The sequence below is a fragment of the Rosa rugosa genome, chromosome 5 (genome assembly GCF_958449725.1).
Source record: "Rosa rugosa chromosome 5, drRosRugo1.1, whole genome shotgun sequence".
Classification (NCBI taxonomy): Eukaryota; Viridiplantae; Streptophyta; class Magnoliopsida; order Rosales; family Rosaceae; genus Rosa; species Rosa rugosa.
In genome coordinates this window covers 31,414,211-31,435,952 of record NC_084824.1, presented here as the reverse complement: position 1 = coordinate 31,435,952, position 21,742 = coordinate 31,414,211, and the positions used below count along the sequence as shown (strand labels likewise).

At 37.7% G+C, this 21,742-nt stretch overlaps 2 protein-coding genes across 3 annotated transcripts; one reads left to right on the top strand and one right to left on the bottom strand.

Annotated features, from left to right (window-relative positions):
* Nucleotides 1–235: 235 nt before the first annotated feature.
* LOC133711067 (ABC transporter C family member 3-like) lies at nt 236–6,363 on the top strand. 2 transcript variants are annotated; one of them, XM_062137243.1, is made up of 10 exons: nt 243–2,674; nt 2,844–2,930; nt 3,029–3,676; nt 3,822–3,986; nt 4,308–4,602; nt 4,722–4,936; nt 5,037–5,342; nt 5,467–5,530; nt 5,630–5,869; nt 5,963–6,363. In XM_062137243.1, exons 1-10 carry the CDS (start codon nt 290–292, stop codon nt 6,070–6,072), a joined length of 4,515 nt encoding a protein of 1,504 aa, XP_061993227.1. In that variant the 5' UTR covers nt 243–289; the 3' UTR covers nt 6,073–6,363. The 2 variants fall into 2 exon arrangements, with proteins under 2 accessions (XP_061993228.1, XP_061993227.1); XM_062137244.1 differs by lacking the exons at nt 5,037–5,342; nt 5,467–5,530; nt 5,630–5,869; nt 5,963–6,363 and having other exon boundaries at nt 236–2,674; nt 4,308–4,627; nt 4,722–4,855.
* Nucleotides 6,364–8,829: 2,466 nt separating this feature from the next.
* On the bottom strand, nt 8,830–19,485 carry LOC133708070 (uncharacterized). Its single transcript, XM_062133519.1, has 12 exons — nt 19,237–19,485; nt 19,052–19,128; nt 18,727–18,802; nt 18,574–18,646; nt 18,395–18,446; nt 17,948–18,009; nt 17,146–17,209; nt 16,239–16,296; nt 16,038–16,124; nt 14,730–14,823; nt 13,746–13,848; nt 8,830–9,380 (listed from the first exon to the last, which is right to left on the bottom strand). Exons 1-11 carry the CDS (start codon nt 19,311–19,313, stop codon nt 13,756–13,758), a joined length of 813 nt encoding a protein of 270 aa, XP_061989503.1. The 5' UTR covers nt 19,314–19,485; the 3' UTR covers nt 8,830–9,380; nt 13,746–13,755.
* Between the last annotated feature and the right edge of the window lie 2,257 nt (nt 19,486–21,742).

The following is a 21,742-nucleotide window of genomic DNA, read 5'->3' as shown; positions in this document are numbered from 1 at the left end:
AATGATCTCCTTACAAGAGATAAGTGAAGAGACCAACCACGAAACCAGGTCTACCTGCGTCATGTCATAGCTTCCTCCGTCATGTGAGTCTTGCGCACCACGTTATCCGACCCCCAAGGAAAACTAGCAAACAGGCCAAGTTTGACTTTCCTTTCATTAGCCAAAACCCAGCTCTTAGAGTCATCTCTCACTTCACTTATAAATAAGCCACCACCAGTCACTCCTTTTTAATACAAAACGCAGCCTACGCCCCTTTCTGAAATTCTGGGAGAAAAAAGCTCCATAAACCATGGAGCTTTTTCATTCCTCAATGCACCTACTCTCACACCACTCGTCCTTCATGTCTTCAGGTATCGATTTCCTTCTCAAACCCATTTTCATTCGTGGGTTTTCTGGATCATTACATCTCCTTCTGTTATTTGCGTTGCTTATCTCTTGGTTGTGGAAGATATTCAAGGTGGGTGCTGTGGGAGGTGCCCCAAAAGAGGGGTTTAGGAATAGTACAACTCTGTACTACAGGCACACTCTAGTATGTTGTCTTGCTGTTTCTGCTGTTAGTGTTACCTTTTGTTTATTCAACTACTTTTCCTGGTATAAACATGGCTGGTCTGAAGAAAAGGTAGTGACCCTTTTTGATTTAGCACTTAGAACAGTTAGTTGGGGTGCAGTTTTTGTTTACTTGCATACCCACTTCTCTAGTTCTGGTGAACCAAAGTTTCCATTCTTACTCAAAGTTTGGTGGGGTTTCTACTTTTCTTTATCTTGCTATTGCCTTGTCATAGACATTGTTCTTTACCAAAAACACGTTGCCTTACCCGTTCAATCTCTAGTTTCTGATGCTGCCTTCCTTGTCTCTGCTTTGTTCTTTATATATGTGGGGTTTATTGGGACCAAAGAGGGTAGAGATACCCTTCTTGAGGAACCCCTTTTGAGTGGTACTAGAAATTCTAGTACAGGTAACACTGCAGAATCAAATGCTGCAGTGAAACCCCCTTATTCAAATGCTGGAATTTTCAGCATCCTCACCTTTTCTTGGATGAGTCCTTTAATCGCGGTGGGTAATAAGAAAACATTAGACCTTGAAGATGTTCCTGAACTAGACAAGGGTGATAGTGTAGTTGGGTCCTTTCCAGTTTTTAGAAATAAGCTCGAGTCGGAGTGTGGTGCTCTTAGCAGAGTGACCACGCTTCATCTGGTGAAGGCATTAATCTTCTCGGCCTGGAGAGAGATTTTTTTGACAGCTTTCTTTGTGCTTCTTTACACAATGGCTTCTTATGTTGGCCCATATTTAATCGACACATTTGTGCAATACCTTTACGGGCGACGTGAGTTTGAATACGAGGGCTATGCTTTAGTTTCTGCATTTTTGGTGGCGAAGCTCGTGGAGTGCCTCTCTCAGAGGCACTGGTTCTTTAGGGGGCAGCAGATAGGACGAGTACGAATAAGAGCTGTACTGGTTGCCATGATCTATAATAAGGGTTTGACTCTGTCTTGCCAGTCCAAGCAGAGCCGCACTAGTGGTGAGATTATCAATTTTATGACTGTTGATGCTGAGAGGGTTGGTGAATTCACTTTTAACATGCATGACCCATGGATAGTCATTCTACATGTTGCTTTAGCCCTCTTAATTTTGTATAAAAATCTTGGCCTTGCTGCAATTGCAACTTTAGTTGCAACAATAATTGTTATGTTGGCAAATGTTCCTTTGGGGAAATTGCAAGAGAAGTTTCAGGACAAGTTAATGGAGTCAAAGGACAGAAGGATGAAGGCAACGTCAGAGATTTTAAGGAACATGCGGATTCTCAAGCTGCAGGCATGGGAGATGAAGTTTTTGTCTAAGATTATTGACCTCAGGAAGACTGAGGCAGGATGGTTAAGAAAGTTTGTTTATACTTCGGCCATGACCACATTTGTCTTCTGGGGTGCCCCCACATTTGTGTCTGTGGTCACTTTTGTTGCTTGCATGCTTTTGGGGATCCCACTAGAATCAGGGAAGATCTTATCTGCGCTTGCAACGTTCAGAATTCTTCAAGAGCCCATCTACAATCTTCCAGACACAATTTCAATGATAGCACAGACAAAGGTATCCCTTGATAGAATTGCATCATTCCTTTCTCTTGATGAGTTGAAGCCTGATGTTATAGAGAAACTTCCTAGAGGTAGTTCTGATACTGCAATTGAAATATTAGATGCAAATTTCTCATGGGAATTGTCTTCGCCTAACCCAACATTGAAGGATATAAATCTGAAAGTTAGCCATGGTATGAAGGTTGCTGTTTGTGGTACTGTTGGTTCAGGCAAATCAAGCTTACTTTCTTGTATTCTGGGAGAAGTTCCCAAGATATCTGGAACTCTTAAGTTGTGTGGGACAAAGGCTTATGTTTCTCAGTCACCATGGATACAGAGTGGTAAGATAGAAGAAAACATATTGTTTGGTAAAGAGATGGACAGAGAAAGGTATGAGGGAGTTCTTGAAGCATGTTCGTTGAAGAAGGACCTGGAAATTCTATCATTTGGTGATCAGACGGTTATAGGGGAAAGGGGGATCAATCTAAGTGGAGGTCAGAAGCAAAGAATACAAATTGCACGAGCTTTGTACCAAGATGCTGATATCTATCTGTTTGATGATCCTTTTAGTGCTGTTGATGCTCATACAGGATCTCACCTTTACAAGGTATTTCATTTCTCTATTCTGGAGCCACTACATTTCAATCCAAATAGAGCCTTCAAATTATTCACTCCATCGAACTACTGACTTATGCAAAAAATTTAAATGCTTCTTTTCAAAATTTGGACAAGTTGGAACTTCATAACAAAAACTTTACTTCCTACTTGCGTTGCAGGAATGCTTGATGGGCTTCTTGAGTTCCAAAACAGTAATCTATGTCACTCATCAAGTGGAGTTCTTACCTGCTGCTGATATTGTCTTGGTGAGAAATTTTGTAGTGCTTTTCTTATGATTTCAACTGATAAGATGTGTTTTCCTCTGTTTGGTTTCTGTCTACTCAAACTTATTCCTTGTTATTAGGTCATGAAAGACGGAAAGATCACTCAAGCTGGAAAGTTCAATGACATTCTTAATTCAGAAACTGATTTTATGGATCTTGTGGGAGCACACAATGAAGCTTTGTCTGCGCTTGATTCTGTTGGGGTAGGGCCGGTTGAAAAAACAAGCATCAGTAAAGAAGATAACAATTCGGCTATTACTACTGAGGCTGTCCAAAAATTAGACAACAGAGATGTTGAGTATTGCAAAATAGATGATTTAGGTGTGCCAAAAGGGCAGCTTGTTCAAGAAGAAGAGAGAGAGAAAGGTAAGGTTGGGTTTTCAGTGTACTGGAAATACATTACCACAGCGTATGGAGGAACTCTCGTGCCTTTTATATTACTTGCACAGATTCTCTTTCAACTCCTTCAAATTGGAAGCAATTACTGGATGGCTTGGTCAACTCCTGTGTCAGCAGATGTGAAACCAACTGTTACAAGCTCGACGCTTATAATTGTCTATGTGGCTTTGGCAATTGGAAGTTCTTTTTGTGTCCTTTTCAGAGCTCTGCTTCTTGCAACGGCTAAGTACGAGACAGCCACTATACTCTTCAATAAAATGCACTTGTGCATATTCCGTGCTCCCATGTCATTCTTCGATGCCACTCCAAGTGGACGAATCTTAAACAGAGTAAGCAAAAGATATTATATATATTGCTTGATTGGGTGATACAAAAAGGAATCTAATGAACTTTATGTAGTCTACATTTTTTTTTTTTGAACCCCAATTCCATGCCCTTCTGATGACTATTCGGACTGTTTTAATTTTCTTGCAGGCTTCTACAGACCAAAATGCAGTGGACATGAACATTTCAAATGAAATTGGGGCCTTTGCCTTCTCAATGATACAGCTTTTAGGAATTATTGCAGTGATGTCTCAGGTGGCATGGCAGGTTTTCATCATATTTATACCTGTGATTACAGCCTGTGTTTGGTATCAGGTAATACTTCTGACTTCGTCAGAATTCTGTTATTTTATGTGTTTGCTGATCCATATGTCACATGAATCTATTGTGGAACAAATGATGTCACTAATTCTGGCTTGTCACAATCTGTTTTTCTATGTGTTTGCATTATCATTGTAAATGGCTTCTACATGCTCACTAATTCTCAGTTCAGGCCCGCCTCAAGTTCATAAGAGCTACATAGTGACTGAACAGGGTTATCAATTTTCATCCATCGAAGTCAAATTTAACTGCAACAACCTGCAAGATATAGTATTACTTGTGAAATCAAACCCTCACAAACTTATATTCCTGCAGCAATATTACATACCTTCAGCACGAGAACTAGCAAGATTAATTGGAGTATGCAAAGCTCCTGTGATACAACATTTTGCCGAAACAATTTCAGGGTCAACTACTATTAGAAGCTTCGATCAAGAATCTAGATTCCGAGATACCAACATGAAACTGACGGATGGATATGGTCGGCCAAAGTTGTACATTTCTGGTGCAATGGAATGGCTATGCTTTCGCTTGGATGTGTTGTCATCCATTACATTTGCATTCTTTTTAGTATTCTTGATCTCTGTTCCAGAAGGAGTGATAGATCCAGGCAAGTGATACCCATCTGGAATCTTGTACGTCAACTTTTTAGTTTGAAATACAACACTATAAAACATCTAGTCATTTTCCCTCCACTTCTTATTTGTTTTGGGTCTTTTTACCTTGAAGGCATTGCGGGCTTAGCCGTCACATATGGACTTAACCTAAACATGTTACAAGTTTGGGTTATATGGAATCTTTGCAGTATGGAAAACAAGATAATATCTGTGGAGAGAATACTACAGTATACTAGTATACCAAGTGAACCTCCTCTGGTAATAGATTCCAACAGACCTGATCATTCCTGGCCATCGCAAGGAAAAGTTGATATGCATGATCTTCAGGTACTTAATGTTCTTGTTTATTAGATTCAGGCCATATTTTTGAAATAAATATAGAGTCGTTCATGTCTGAATCTTATGCCATGTATGTTCATGTACCTAGGTGCGGTATGCTCCACACCTGCCACTTGTGTTGCGGGGTCTCACATGTTCCTTCCCTGGAGGAATGAAAACTGGGATTGTGGGGAGAACTGGCAGTGGAAAGTCAACTCTCATACAAACTCTTTTTCGAATTGTCGATCCTGCTGCTGGCCGGATTTTGATAGATGGCATCGATATCTCTTCTATTGGATTGCATGATCTGCGGTCTAGGCTAAGCATTATCCCTCAGGACCCAACCATGTTTGAAGGAACTGTAAGAAGCAATCTGGACCCACTTGAAGAGTATACAGATGAGCAAATTTGGGAGGTTAGTTCATTTTACCCTGAGGATGATAGGAAGCTTCTTTTTAAATATTGTTCATTGTCAGATTTGCAGCTCTAAATTGGTACCTCGGTGCACTAGTATGTAAAATATTTGTTAATTGTTTTAGGCCCTGGATAAATGCCAACTTGGAGATGAAGTTAGGAAGAAACAAGGGAAGCTTGATTCTGCAGGTTAGTTCTATGGCTCTAGTCCAACGTAGAGGCAATATATGATGCATTCAATTCCAAAACTTATATCATAGATTGTTAATGTTCATATGGTTGCTGCAGTTAGTGAAAATGGAGAGAACTGGAGTATGGGTCAGAGGCAGCTGGTTTGCCTGGGCCGTGTGCTCCTCAAGAAAAGTAAAGTCCTGGTGCTTGATGAAGCTACTGCATCTGTTGATACTGCTACAGATACTTTGATTCAGCAGACCCTTCGGCATCACTTTTCAGACTGTACGGTCATTACTATTGCGCATCGAATAACTTCTGTTCTTGACAGTGACATGGTTCTACTTCTAAGTCATGGTTAGTATTGCCATATACTCAATCCTTTCACCTTCCTAATAGTTACCATTGACCCTCATTTTTTATGTGAATGTATCCTTGATATTGTTTCAGGGCTTATTGAGGAATGTGATTCTCCTGCAAGATTGCTAGAAAACAAGTCATCATCTTTTGCCCAACTTGTAGCAGAGTACACAATGAGATCGAATTCCACATTTGAGTAGTTTGACTGACAATTGATGATCACGAGAAGTAGTGGTGACTATGATCTTAATCAGGCTTGTGCTTAACCACGGCCACAGAATTAGTTATAGTGTATTTTAGGGGAGTTGGAGGAGACAAACTGAATTTAGTCTTAAAAGTTATATATACATGTATGTATGTATGTCGGGGTTAGAACAGTTGTAGTGTATTTTACGGCCTATGTTTGATGCTTTAGTACATTCAAGAAATTGATGATCATGAGTTGTAATGTTTAATGGTTAAAGTAATGGAGTATAAATTTCTGATTGCAACTCACCAGCATTCAGGTTATTTACTGTGGTTTACTGGGAGGCTACCTCTAGCTTATGGCATAATTCATTAAGCTTGTTATGGAAAAATTCCTCCCATTGATAGATTAAAAACTATTCTCATTTGATTGCTACTAGCAGGACAAGAGGCATATATATACAGCACTTCAGTTAAGTCAAGCGCATCAAATTGTAGGGGTGGGCGAAAAAGCCCGTAAGCCCGAAAAACCGGCTCGAACCGCCCGGTTTGGTCCGGGTTTGCAAAAAAAATTTGGTAACATTCTCCGATCCGGTCCGAACAGGCTCAAACCCGGTCCGGTCCCGGTCTGAGATTTTGAAATATAATAAAACCCGTTGGGCCCGACTATTAATTAACAAATATTTTTATATGTTTTATTAGTCTTCCTACCAACTTTTCTTTTCCTCCTTCTCTCTCCACGTTCTTCTTCTCTACTCTAATTCTCCCAGGGTCCCACCCCTCCTTTTTCTGACTCTCTCTTATTCTCTTTCTTCTCTTCTTCTCCTCTTTTCTCTTTCTTTTCAGTTTTCCCGTTCCTCTCCAGTCCCCCCCCCACCCTTCTTTCTTTTTCGTTTTTTTCTTCTCTCTTCTTAAGTTCTTATCTTCTTCTTCTTCTTTTCCCCAAATGCCTCCATTGTCTCTTTTCTTTTCTTTTCCCTTCTCTCCCTAGCCCTCCTTCGGTCCTTCCCCATTAGATCAATTGTAGAGAAATTCCTAATTCTTCTTCTATCGTTACTCAACCCCAAAATCTCTCTCTCTCTAGTTTTTCTCTATTACTCAACCCCAAAACAACTCTATCTCTCTCTCTCCCCAAAACATCTCTATCTCTCTCGCTCTCTCTCTCAATGGTGGTGGTTAGGTGGCTTTGGAAGTTTGGAGGGTGGAGGAATGAGTTTGGAGCAAGATCTGTTCTCAGATCTGTTTGTTTGTTTTTTTTTTTTTTTTAGTCTTTTGGGCCCGAAAAAACCCGAGGACCGGCCCGATTTTTTTCGGTCTGGGCCTTTCCGGTCCCTGAAACTTAAAAACGAAATTTGAGCCCGACCTGAAAAATTCGGGCTCGGTCCCGGGCCTTGCAAATTGGGTGCCGGGCTGGGACCGTGCCCAGGCCTATCAAATTGAGAATAAATTTTTTTTTTTTTTTTTGAACGCGGGGGGTGTCAGTCCATTGAAGTAAAGTAGGAAACATTACAAATATGACTCACCCGGACTCCGGGCAATGACAGAAAGAGTCATGAATGAAAAATCTAAGACAAACCTAGACTAATCAAACATAATGAATCCATGAGATGAAGCTCAAGTGCTGTAGAAACCAAATTCGACACTACTAGGATGGTCTCCGACAACAATCAAAAGACCATCCCAATTTATTCATGTTCCCAAGAAGCAACCCTACGCTAGGGCACTCATGAGAGTGTGTTCCTCCAGTGCAGGATCTTTACCAGAAGACATGTGCTCCTTCCCAACAGAAGGGGGTACTATTACTGTGGTCATATTGATCCCTACGCCCAGGGTGAAAGCCTTCATGCTCACGACCGCGACTCCTCCACCAGCCTCTGCACCTCCCGCAAAGCCAATAGCCAAAGCACCTCTGATCTGTTGACCAATCCCCATAGTATCCAGCAAACCGATACCACCTCCATAACAGCCGCTATATGCATCGCACCCAGGGGCCCAAACCCGACCGAGATGCACGGCACCGCCAGACCACAGACCTACGCCCCTAACCGCATCGCCAAAGCCGACGACGAGGGCCATAGCACCTGCCTGCAACCCATCACCACTAACCACCATCAACCCAAGAATTGGGCTGTGACTCCTGCTACCGGGAACAGTCGGAGAAGAAAGGCCACAACAGCACCCACGTACGCCATCACTGCCGTTGATACCAACATCAAAACCACCACCGTCGTCTTCACTGCCAAACAACGGTGGAACCACTGGATCACTGCCATCCCAATCCACCAAAAATTCCCCTTTCAGAACAACGTCTCCGTTGCCCAAATCGCCGTCGAAACACACCCGATACGCCTGAAGCGAGCCACCAAACAGAAAACATGCAAGGAGAAGGAGGAGGCCAAAACCTCTTGATGCCAGGGATAGCCAACGCACAGAGACATTGACGCCACCCTCATGAGAGCCCAGAGAAGAGATTGGGACTCCATCCCAGCCCAAAGGAGCCAAGCCGCCATCGCTTACAAACCCTAAAGGAGAGCGGCGTGAGAGAAAAAGAGAGAGCATCGCAAAAAAATTCTGTTATACAGTTAATTGAGAATAAATTATGAATAAACTAAAACAAAACAAACAAAAAATAAAAATTGTTCTTAGTGAGAGCTCCACATCTAACTGATTGTTTCCAGATCAGTATGCAATCCTGAAGCTCCTGACACACATAAAATATGATGGTTGAGAATGTGCTTCACCAGAGCTTTATTGGGATTAAAAGCAGGGGATCAGGCGTATTTCTTCTCTTTAATATATGTAATTTTTAACATAGGTGTCCACACAAAATCTTTAATACTTGATGAGAAATAATTAAGCAGCCTATGCATTTTGATTATGCAATGCATAATTGTGGTTCTGGAGTCTGAACCCTTAAACTTTCTAGTATCGCCTGATTCACCCATTCTAGCCTTAACCATGGTCTGAACAGAAGTTTCATAATCGGTTAGAGTGGATTTTAATCTACCAGTGAAATTGTTTCCCAGTGACTGCTTTATCCGCACAATGTTAACAAACTTTTATGAGGGCCACAAATTAACATTTCCATAGAACATGCATGAATGCAATCCATGACGGAGAGCTTGAAGCCACGTAGGAACAGAATGACATGCTGATATGCCCTCATCCTCTGATGCCATGACAGCAGAACTTACAATCAGCAATAATCTAGCAATTGCACTACATATAACGCATCACACCACATAATGGAATGCCAATTTGGAGAAATGAGGCAACAAAGATACATCACCACTGCTCATGCCTGGGACATCGGTGGAAATTCCTGCAAACATATTAAGAGTTAGCAAGGCTGGATACGTGCTTTGATTTTCATGTATGTTCTCTGAAACAAGGAATATATTTCATTGAAGTTAAGAGAATTAGTTGGAAACAAATTAATCAATGATCCCATAAAGAAATAAAAGATATACACCATACAAATAGATAAGAGCATCCTATTGTAACCAACAACAAGAATGATCTGCTACGCTGCAGTTATGTGTAGACAATGTGGGGTCTTGGAGAGAATATAACCAAGAAAAGGAAATGGTAATGGAAAGAGTTTTGATATCTTAGCCTCCAAGTAAGGCGAGACTGCATACAACATTCAGAAATTGGGGGCTACTGTCAAAAGATATCTTTCAATAAACTGGCAAAAGCAGAAAACAAAACTGATTTGCAGATTTATTCAGAAAAACTGTGAGGCAGGCTCAATGGGGCCATTTTACAGAAATTTCTCACGGATTTATTGGCACAGCTACATATGGTGAGCTAAATAATGGTTAAAGATTCCAACATAGCTAGGTTAAGAGATGATTGAGCATGCCATAATAGCAACCAGGCAACCATATGCTCTGACCCGCATTGAACGCTTATTGAATTATTGAATTCACCTGACCCGATAGTACCCATTTTGGGAATGTCCAGAATAATCTATAATAATTCTCAAATCCAGATTGGCTAATTGTTCTCGAATAGTGCCTGCTCCAGTAAAAAGTTTGTTTTATAGTTATCAGATTTCAAGTTATTTTGGTAGGAATTCTATATCTTTATTTCCTTCTCAGCAAATAATTCTTTTCAAGATACAAGGAAATGGTTCAGTTCCAGAGCCAAAGATCGTAGTTCTGTTGGAAAATTTAATATTAAATTATTTATTTTCCATAATTTGTGGATGAATAATATAGTGAAAGTGTGTGAAGTTGAATAAATGTAAATGACTATGCAATGAGAAGTCATGGCTGATCACAAAAGATAACTTTTGGTGAAAAGTCATCTCTCCTCAAAAAGTCACCTTACATCTATAAAACACTTGCTACACCATATTCTGAAAATAACTTCTTGAATTCATCTTTCCTCCTCTCCTTCTACATATGAGTATTTCCTAATGTCTTGAAAACCAATTGAGTCTTTTCAAGAGAGAGTTCATACACAATCTAAGTTCGCTGTTCTTGAGGTTTGGAGTGCTACTACCACAAGAAGAAGGTCGTTGTATCCTGGGAGACGTTTGCCATTAAAACCTTTAAGCACCGATGAGGAGGCAATTTCGTCTTAAGGACATAGAACCAAGTTCTAGACTCGACCATATTACTTAAGGTTTTTCTAACTTTTATCGGTTTTATTTTGGTTAGATTTATCTGCATAAATGTTTCTTGATTTTCTTATAAATATAGCAATTAGACCAACATATTTACCAACAATCTTAAGACGAAATTTGTATTGTTAGTTTGATTTAATTGCTATGTTTTAAGTTTGATCTAACTTTTCTTATGAGTTTGATTGTAGTAGATCTTCTGATCATGTTCGTCTAAAACGTTAGAACAAAAAGGTATGCACGAGACGGAGTATATATGATTTGTGCTAATTTAGATCTATAATACTTGTGGTTAATTAAGTAGATTAGAGAATCACTACACGATTCAATGTTTCATGCATGGTTGCATGACCTGATACTTGATTGCTTGATTAGTTAATAATTAATTAGAAACTAATTGTATGAGTTGCTGCAATCCTTGATAAATTATAGTACGTAATTTATATGCAGATGCTAACTGGATATGATTCTATATTTATGTATGATATCTTTAGTTATATAAGCGGTTATGGAATATGCAGTTCAAAAGACTATAATCGATGTGCAATATTTTATATATATGCTGATATGAATTGCATGGTCTGCATTTTAGTACCCTTTTGAATTGAATGGCTCTGTCTTGTTATCTCTGGAAATCCATGGTGGTTTTTGGGCATAAGGTTCAAAAGATAACTGTCATTGCCTTTATACGTTTGAAATTTGAGGTCTTTTGAATTGAGATACTAACCGTCATCATGCATTTCTGAGTCTCATGATTAATTTGCTGCAATAGAATATTATCAGATCATTTTTTTTAACGGAAGATATATGTCCACTACAGATGTTTCTGCAAGCTTATATCTTGTGGTTGATTTAATTGGTTACAATTTAAATGAAGGCTGATTGATAGTTAATATAATTATCATGATAAGAGGGAGATAAGAACCTTTGAGATCATAGTAATTATTTTACATGGATGTCCATCGTTTCAACGTTTGTTGTTTCCATGAACCAAAATCCTTTTTGGATACATGTACAGTGGCACAGTGCTATGTTTTGAGGGTTCAAATGGATGTGCAAGAAGGTCACTCCATTGAAATAAGTTTCCGCTCTTCAATGAGAGAATTGTGGGGGTTGGTCACCCATCTATCTCTACAAACAAATGTATATTTGAACAAACAAAATGATGATGAATTTGGTGATGAGGATTATAACCATCTACTGAAAATTTTATAAGCACCCTAAACTTATGAAATGTTTCTTCGCACCATTTATTCGAATCATCTTTTATAATGAGATACCCCGTAAGGTTTGGAAAAATGAAAGACTTTCCTATAAATTGCTTAGAAATGTGGGGGTGTGGCTAAATTAAGCTAAATGAATCTTAGCCAACTCAAGTAGTAAGTCTCAACCAATTGGTGAATTGAAGACTTGACTTGGTAACAACTACTCTCCAATGAAATTAATTCATATATTGAATTTGATTTGCAATAGAGTTATGGTCAAACAAGTGGGCCCAATTATTTGAATCGAAGTTTGACAAGAGAGTAAGTTGATCATCGAAAGGAATGGGATATAAGCCTAAATCATAAAGTCGCCATCATGGATACCCAACCTAGTTGATTGGAGATCCCAAGATCTAGGTTCAAAGGGACAACTAAATGGTGGATGACTTTGAAGTAAGCATTGTGGAGATAAATCTCATTCCCATATCCTATGATGATGAAACAATGCATAAATGAGTTAGGATAAGCTTTGCTTTTAATGGTTCCTATAGCTTGAATTTTCAAGTGGGGTATAGAAGGATACTCTTCATAGGAAGCCACCTATATGAGTGTGAAATGAGGCCGTTTCTATGAGAATTTTGAAGGCTGGATTCTCTAGAGCACTCATGAATACCGGGTGTTGTCCATGGCCGGAAGGACACAACCGTAGAACTAGATGTGTATGAAAAGATATTGTGTAAATACCATTGTCTTGGTTTACATAAATGGCTGAATAGTTCAAGGCATCACGTTCACTAATTAGCTAGTAAATCCGATGGTATTTCACTACGGAAGGTTCAAAGCCAAAAGCTACCTATCCCGATGCGATATCATTTCAACCGAACTCTCTCATATGTCCGCGCGCGTCGTCTTTTGAAATTTTCCTTTCTAACTAATTATTTCATCCATGTGGGGGATTGTTGGAAAATTTAATATTAAATTATTTATTTTCCATAATTTGTGGATGAATAATATAGTGAAAGTGTGTGAAGTTGAATAAATGTAAATGACTATGCAATGAGAAGTCATGGCTGATCACAAAAGATAACTTTTGGTGAAAAGTCATCTCTCCTCAAAAAGTCACCTTACATCTATAAAACACTTGCTACACCATATTCTGAAAATAACTTCTTGAATTCATCTTTCCTCCTCTCCTTCTACATATGAGTATTTCCTAATGTCTTGAAAACCAATTGAGTCTTTTCAAGAGAGAGTTCATACACAATCTAAGTTCGCTGTTCTTGAGGTTTGGAGTGCTACTACCACAAGAAGAAGGTCGTTGTATCCTGGGAGACGTTTGCCATTAAAACTTTTAAGCACCGATGAGGAGGCAATTTCGTCTTAAGGACATAGAACCAAGTTCTAGACTCGACCATATTACTTAAGGTTTTTCTAACTTTTATCGGTTTTATTTTGGTTAGATTTATTTGCATAAATGTTTCTTGATTTTCTTATAAATATAGCAATTAGACCAACATATTTACCAACAAGTTCTGCATCATCTATATTACCGCGGCTGCTGGCACAAAGTTACTACTCCAAAAATATCCATTTTTGCAAAAAGTAATCTTTGATTGCCAGTTTTAGTGTTTGAAGAATACTTTAGAAGAATTAAGAAAGAAAACCCAGTCGTTTCAAAACAAATATTAATTCTAAAAAATTCTGATGAAATCTGCGGGTGCTTTAGACCCTGCAGAACTCCCTCAATTTATGCACATCTGACATCTGGTATGGAAAATTATGAGGATTCATGTAATTTAACGCCCAACTGACTTAAGATTATACATGCATAAATAAAAAAATGCCAACTTACTGGTGATGTTCTATGCACAAGGGCAAAGCCTCCTTGTATGCTGATGTGAACCATAACAAGAAAGCATGGATTGTGTTTGGGTATACAAGCATGCTCCAGGATTCTGAAAGACAAAAGAGATACAATGCTGTCAGGGTCATATAAATTCAGAAAGAGCAAGAGTAAGTGTCACAAAATCAATTTGGGCTTATTGCTTGCTTTTTTTAACATACAGAAGTGAATGGGACTATACCAAACTTATAGTATCTCGCAAAATAGCCATGTATGGCCTCACCACAAAGTTATTAAATAAACAAAACCATCAACGTCAGACGGATACTGAACTATTAACAAGTAGGTGCAGGACACTAGGAGCCCAAGAGCAGCAAGCATGTCATATACTTTAAGGTAGTAAATGTCCAAAGAACACAAATTATTCATCAGCAAATCATGATACAACGGACATGTCATATGGTGATCGAAAATTTCATATTTAAATTACGAGTCAAAACTATCATCTCTTAGTTAACATGATAGATTATTAACTTGCATTAATAATACTTTAGGCCTTTGATGTGCACAAACCCTATTTGGCAGCTAAGTAGGTGCATACGTATGCAAGAACAACGAGGCATATAGATAACCATTAAATTATAGTGGTATGAGAGGAAGAATTCAGAAAGTATAGGATAGCAACATCAAACTACAGGTATATATTGAGTAAGATCCTACACATATGGTGCCCAAACACTAATACAGAGTAATTTGTAGTGCAAGAGAAGCGTTTGGTAACATCGCATATATAAACTCTAAACTGACATGTAATATTAGCCCAAAAATGCAGATGAGGTAATGATGATGTGAGTGACTTCCCTTGCATAAAGAAAGAAAATTGTCTAAAGGTATCTTTGTTTGATTATTCATAGTAGGATAAAATGCTGATTTAAACTATATGATGACAAACAATTCCGCTTTATAAACTTTAATGCCAAAAGTCAAGTATACCAAATGTTCAGGAGCGTCATCAACAACTTCGGCAGGTTGATCTGATCCAATACTGGCCAGGCAAGTTCCCTTGCAGCTCATATATTTCTGGATACTGCTCAAAAGAGTATCAAAAAGAACAAAACAATGATACTATCAACTGCATATATTGAAGTAACTGGTTTCCTTAAAGATAGATTTTCAGCAGAAGAAGCATCCTTTCATAGAAAAATTTGTCCAAACTAAAATCAAAATTGTCTAAGCGTGGTCACAATGAAACAAACATCAGAAATACAAACACTGCCAGCACCAAAAATGTGGACAGTCTTGGTCTGATTCCAACAAAAATCAGCAACAAATCACTGAAATTTTGCATCATTTTGAGCGGCTTCCAACTGAATTTATGCAACAACTCGGTGGGATGAAACCAAAAATGATGCAACAGACAGCACTAGCCATGACTAGGTGCGGAATGTGCAGTTTGCAGCAACACAGATTGGGCTCAACTGGTTATTTATTGAATTGAGTTATCATATATCAGGTAGTAGTGTTAGCATTTGTAGGGCTGACAGACTACTACTCAAGAGGAATGCACTAGTGGGCTCCATGGTAAAAGCCAAGGGCATCAAGTAGAAAGTACATTGTGGGAAACTTTACACATGTGCTTCAAAGAGGACACTTGTAACTGAACTATTGACATGAGTTTTGAAACATTATTGATGCTGATTAGCCTGATTTGCTCCCCCATCAACATTGTTAATTTGGAGTTTTTGACCCATCAAAAAAAAAAAAAAAATATTGGGATTTAATTATTGAGATTTGGCAGAATTTGTACTCATGTGTGCTTGACTATTAAAAAAAAAAAAACAATAGCAGCCTAGTTCAATAAAATGAAGTAAAGTACTAACAAATAATACTGAGGAATAATAAATGAAATGATTAAAGTATCTGACAAAACCCAGTTTTTTTCCTTTTTCTATTTCTGAAAAGAAGTATCCAACAAAACCCTTTTTTTTTTTCTTTTCCTTTTTCTTTCTCTGGGAAGAAGTATCTACAAAACCCAATTGAAAAAGAAAAAATGATTTAACCTCTACCCCACAAACGTCTTTACATATTCCAAGAGTCATAGTACCCGATTTTTTAATACAGATAAAGCATTTTCATATTCTGAAACAGGCATGATATGCTCTTGTACATAAGAGAGTTTCTGGTTTTGCACAGGACCCGCAAATCTCGAGGCATGCTCGACAAGCGGCAGTGCCAGTAGCAAAATACAAGAATTATGAATAAAAGGTATATGAAAGAAAAACTAATGGATGCTCAACTTACATGTCACACTGATTAAGTACCAAAAGCTTATTTGGAACACATGACTGTCCCTTTGACTTGCAAACCAAGTCGCAGGATTCACCTTGCCTGTCAGATACACCATAAGAAACTCTTGCGAGTCAGCACAGTTTGAGAACTTTTGCATGGATAATTTCATACTTAAATACATATATAAGATATAGATATAATTTTGAATCTCACCTTCCAACAAGAACATTAATGCCATTCAATCTGGCTTCTAAAAACGTATAATTTGCAGCTGTTGGGATATGTTTAGAAACAACAAAGTAAAAGCATTTAAACTAGCTGTCTGTATACAGCACCCAGTCAGAAGGATAGGTATTCATTTCGTCAATAAATCATCAATGAATTGAAACGAGAAGCTTAGCAAGAGGGGTGAAAGAGAAACATCATGCACAGCAACAATGATGGTCCAATACTCCAAGTCCAGATTAAAATAAGAGGCCTTCTACCTAAGCAGTGTCAGTCTTTACATGTACTTGTTCTTAACATTTCATATGGCACTAACATCAGCATAATCACTCTGCATATTATATATGGTCTCTCATAACACCAAAAAAAAAAAAAAGTCTAGAGATTAATGCTGGAAATAAAGACATATAGTAGTACAGAGGCATTTTACTAAAAAGTTGTCCAATACCCCATCGGCAGTTGAGAAAAATTGGATATCTACTAAGTTCTCAGCTCTGAAGCACTGACACTTCAGATTGGTGATGAGTCCATCACCAATTTAAGAACAGATAGATTTCTCTACTATTGCAGTGAGGAGGAAAATTAAGCATATATATCCAAAACAACTAAAAATCTTAGATGGGAACATTACAAGCAATGTTATAATTTCAAGCATGAGCTTATCATCTCTAGCAGATAAAAGGAAACAAAAGAATTAAATTCCTGCTATAGTAGAAATGAGCAGAGACGAGAATTATAAACAAAAATGATTACAAACTAAAAGAAAAGAAGCCATAAGCTTTCAAACATGAGCTGGTCCTCATCAAACTATAGTTCATAAGTATCTGCCATGCAAATTACCAATATTGAAAAAAAAAAAAAAAAGAGTACTATCTAATTCTAAGCTGGATCTTACCTGAAGAATTTGAAGGCAGAGAAAAACAGTGATGGAAATCACTAAGGTAAGCATTTTCGTGAACCTGAAAGGTACAAACTCATTTAAACAGTATCACAGCATAAGAAATAGTATCAGGCATATCACAATAAGATTGTGACCTTTCTTCCACAGACAAGTCAAACTAAACTAAGCATATATGGAAAAGTTTATTGTACTAAAATGCAGAGAGAACGACAAACAAAAACCACAACCGCTGCCAAACCAGCCTAATCAATGCAGAACTCCCTAAACTACAAATGCTTTCAGTCTAAAACAATAGAAGACAGAGAGTAGTCTTTGAATTCCACAGGAACAAAGGGCCATAAAGATGCTTGAAACCTAACTCTCTCCCAAAGATCAGCTACGATATTGATATCTATTTAATGCAAGCACAATCATATCTTTAGCAACTTTCTCTGACATTATTGCTGTCAACATTTCATGCATAACCTAGCTTATTCATTATTTTTGTTCATTTTAACATCCTATCATATAAGTTTCAAGTATTTAACTAAAAGACCAGAACTTAAATTAACATCCAAGGCCATGACTCTAAGTACTCAAGAAAAGATCGCGGTTTACTCAGAAGTCAGAACTAACTAATAACTAGATTACTCCTAAAAAAATTTGAATAAATGATTTGTGAAATTTTTGTCAGGATAATTATTAAAAGACAAATAAAAAACAATTTATATTCCATGAATTGAGAAAACCGAAAGAAAAAACCATATCCAAACGATAAATAACGATTATACGCTTGCATTATTAATGTATTACTTACCACACTCTCAGAATTATGCCGGCACCTTCCAGCACAGAAATCAAAAACACTTGGATATTTCCCTGACAAAAGAACATTTTGAATGCATAATCCCAGAAAAGAAAAAAAAAAAACATATACTCTATATATAGTCTAAGAGTTCAATAGAATTCTCAATTGATTCTACACAGGGGAAAACTAAGGGTTTCACCAAAACTCATTCCATTGAATGCATAAAGGAAACAAATGGTCAAATCAGGACCTCTAATTTACTTGCCAAATAGCAGTTGAGTCCCACTGACCAATGCATACAAGTGGTCAGAGTCTTTGAGCCAGGTCAACTTAAATCTAGATTTTATGAATTTTTTGAATGAGCACTACTCCCACATCACATATAGAAGTAAATTCAGAAGACTACTCCTCTATGGAAAGAGGTACAGAACCGTTAACTAAAATTTATTTCTTTACCTGCAGAAGCTGGCTTGGCAATCTTCACTTCCAGTACTTGGTCCTTTATTATCTGCACACAAAAAAAATCCCAAAAACTTGCAGATTAGAAGAGTTAAAAAGAGAGCAGAACAACACAAATTAAATGCTAAAAAAAAACCACGAGGTTGAAAACAAAATTCAAACAATTCAACGGTTACCCTTGAAGGATCTAGACAACATGAAACGCAATACTCATAAGAATTACAGCACTCTGAGACAACGTTGCAACCACTGCAAGCAAAAGCGGGGGGCAAATGTTATAAGTTTTCTGAATTGTAAGATAAAGTTGAGCATCAAGGTTAAAAACTCACTGACAAGAGAACTTTTCTCCCTTTTCAGGGCAGCAGCGAGACTGAGGATTTACTGACAGCGCATCACAGACATGGCCTACAATGCACATGTACATGTTATGTTTCCAATGGAATGAAGACTGACACTGAAGTAACAACTAGAGGAACTTCTCATTAACCAAATACATTCCTCATTATGCAACCACAACGAAGAAATAATAGTTTTAGTGTCACGAGTTTGGGAAAGCAAATAAGGGAAACCGTGTGTCAAAAGATCTGACATGGAAAACAAATGAGCAGGAAAAGAAAGAACAGAAGCAGAAGTTTAGTGAGTGAGGATGCTGACCATTATCATCAGACAGTAAGTATCTTCCTTGGACTGTATTTCTGCAAAACTGCTTCTGAAGAAAGCCCACATCCTTCCTGCAAATTCAAAGAGGGAATCGTCGAAGTCCAAGACAAGGGAAAATGTGGGATGCCCAAGATTCAAACCCATTAACACAAGACAAGGAGGGAAAAGATGATGATCACCTGATAGCCGTGATCCCAAGGATGAAGAGGTGCAGAAACAAACAGTATACGCTTAATCTGGATATGGACATTCTCATCGATCATCACATTTATGTTGAACTGAATTTGTAGTTGCAATCCGACAGAGACAATCAATTAATTCTGGTTGTTCTAGGGGAATTGAGGTTCGCCTGTCCGGTTTGAGTCGCAAAGTACTTGGAAGTTGGAATCGGGTTTGCTTCGTCTCTACCGTTAGTGATGAAAGTACAAAACTCAGTACCATTTAGTTTAGTGACATAAGTCGTGAGTCGAACTCATGAAATATTAGTTGTTCAACAAAAAGAAAAAATGAAAGTATAAAGTTTGGTGTCAGAGGCTTCACTAAAAATTGAACTCCTCATTTTACCCATGATATAAAGTTTAACCCCGAGAAGAGGATTTCTATTGGGACCTCCAAATTCGCTCATTTGACCTCTATATCTTTTGAATTAATGAATTACATATATATCCTCTTGTAAAATGACAATTATAGACAATGAATTATAATCAACTGGTATATATTTTATTTACAAACTTCTCTACCTAGTTTTAACACAAATTAAAGACTAAGAAATTGTTTCAAAACTTTTATTGAGTTCCTAGTCTAGACTTCGTTTAAGGTTTGGTTGGAGGATGAACTTTGGGTGGGAGACGGTGGTTTTTAATTTTTTTTTTTTTTTTCTACCTTCATGAGTTGCGTGTTATTTTTTATTTTTATTTTTTTATATCAATTTTTGTAACCTTTCATTTTTATTTTTGAATAACCTTTCATTTTTTATAAGGGTTAGAAACATAGGAATCATGTCTAACCGTTTGATTTATGACTGCTTGATCAATTTCTGTGTTATGACCGTTTGATTCATGATTTAAAGTTCCAGAAATTTATTTTGGCCATTTTTTAGGTTTGCATGCAAAAAAGAACAAAAAACAAAAAAAGGAATGGAGGTGTAGTTAGTGAATTGAGGTATAATGAGTATTTTATTTTTTTGTATGTGAATAATATAACTAAGGATATTTGAGGAATTCAAAAGGAGGTTTAGTGAGCAAATATTTGTATTTAAAAGAGCAAAAGAGGTGTAAAGAGTATGAGAGGTCAAATGAGCAAATTTGAAGGTCTCAATAGAAACTCTCAAATGAGAATTAGAAACGTAAAATACAAAAAGAAAACGAGAAAAATATAAATAAGGAATGCTTTGTAGGGAAAAAGAAAAGAAAAAAAAAGATTGCGCGCAGTTAAGCACAATCTCTAGAAGAAATTAAGAACAACCGCCAGAGTGCACGATCAGAGACTCACCCCTCTCTCCATTTATTATGAACATAAATGAGAAAACGAACACCAAAATAGGAGCAGGGCAAAATCAAACCCAGAAAGAGGAACAAATTAGTATCCAAATTGATGATTGCATATTCATTTAAGGTGAGACTAGCTAAATGTTATAGTCTTCTTGCCTGCGTGTGAAAAAAAAAAAAAAAAAGTTACACTCAGGCATACCGAATTATTTAGCTTTTAGGTATTATGTATCTCTTTGTGTAAAATTTCTTCCTTTTTTTTTTTTTTTTTTTTTTTCTGGAATTGTGGCCCAGATTTGATTTCTGCTCCTCACAATCATCGATATACATACGTCAATTTTTTACTTATAACACATTATATATCCACTTTTAGTTGAAAAAATGGTGGCTGAGTGAGCTACGTACACCACTCCGGGGCCGGGAGTAACTTGGGTATGGCACATCCTCAAGGGATGTTTTTTCACAAGCTGAGGTTCGAACCAAAGACCTATTACCAGGAGAAGCCCTACAGCGTTTGCCCCACTTGCAGCCCAGCATGCTTGAAACCTTAATATTTCTAGCTAATTAAGCTAGTACGGTTCAGGTTGACAGATTCTGCCTTAAAGCTAGTACTAGTGTATAGCAGCTCCACATCTCGTTAAGCTAGCGTTAAGGCATTGATTGCTGTACAGATTGCTATAAGGCAGAATGGATGAGTGTCTCTTATTATTCAGGATCTGATATACAGATTTTATCCAGAGCGGAGTTCCGCTTTGAAATTAAAGTGTGAACTTCGAGTTTTTGGTCACTTTTCGGCCGCATATCCACATCTCGATCGTTCAGTTCTTAGGTACTAGTGTATAGATCATCTCTGCAAATTTTGAGCCAAATTGATGATCGTTAAGGTATCTAACTCGCTTAAACCAATCGACGGACTAAATCTGTCAACCTGAACCGTACTAGCTTTAAGGCAGTAATCAATGCCTTAACGATCATCAATTTGGCTGAAAATTTGCAGAGATGATCTATACACTAGTACTTAAAAACTGAACGGTCGAGATGTGGATATGCGACCGAAAAGAGACCCAAAACTTGAAGTTCACACTTTAATTTCAAAGCGGACCTCCGCTCTGAATAGGATCTGATATATATATATATATATATATATATATATATATATATATATATATATACAGCCATTCTCAGGTGCGGACGTCCG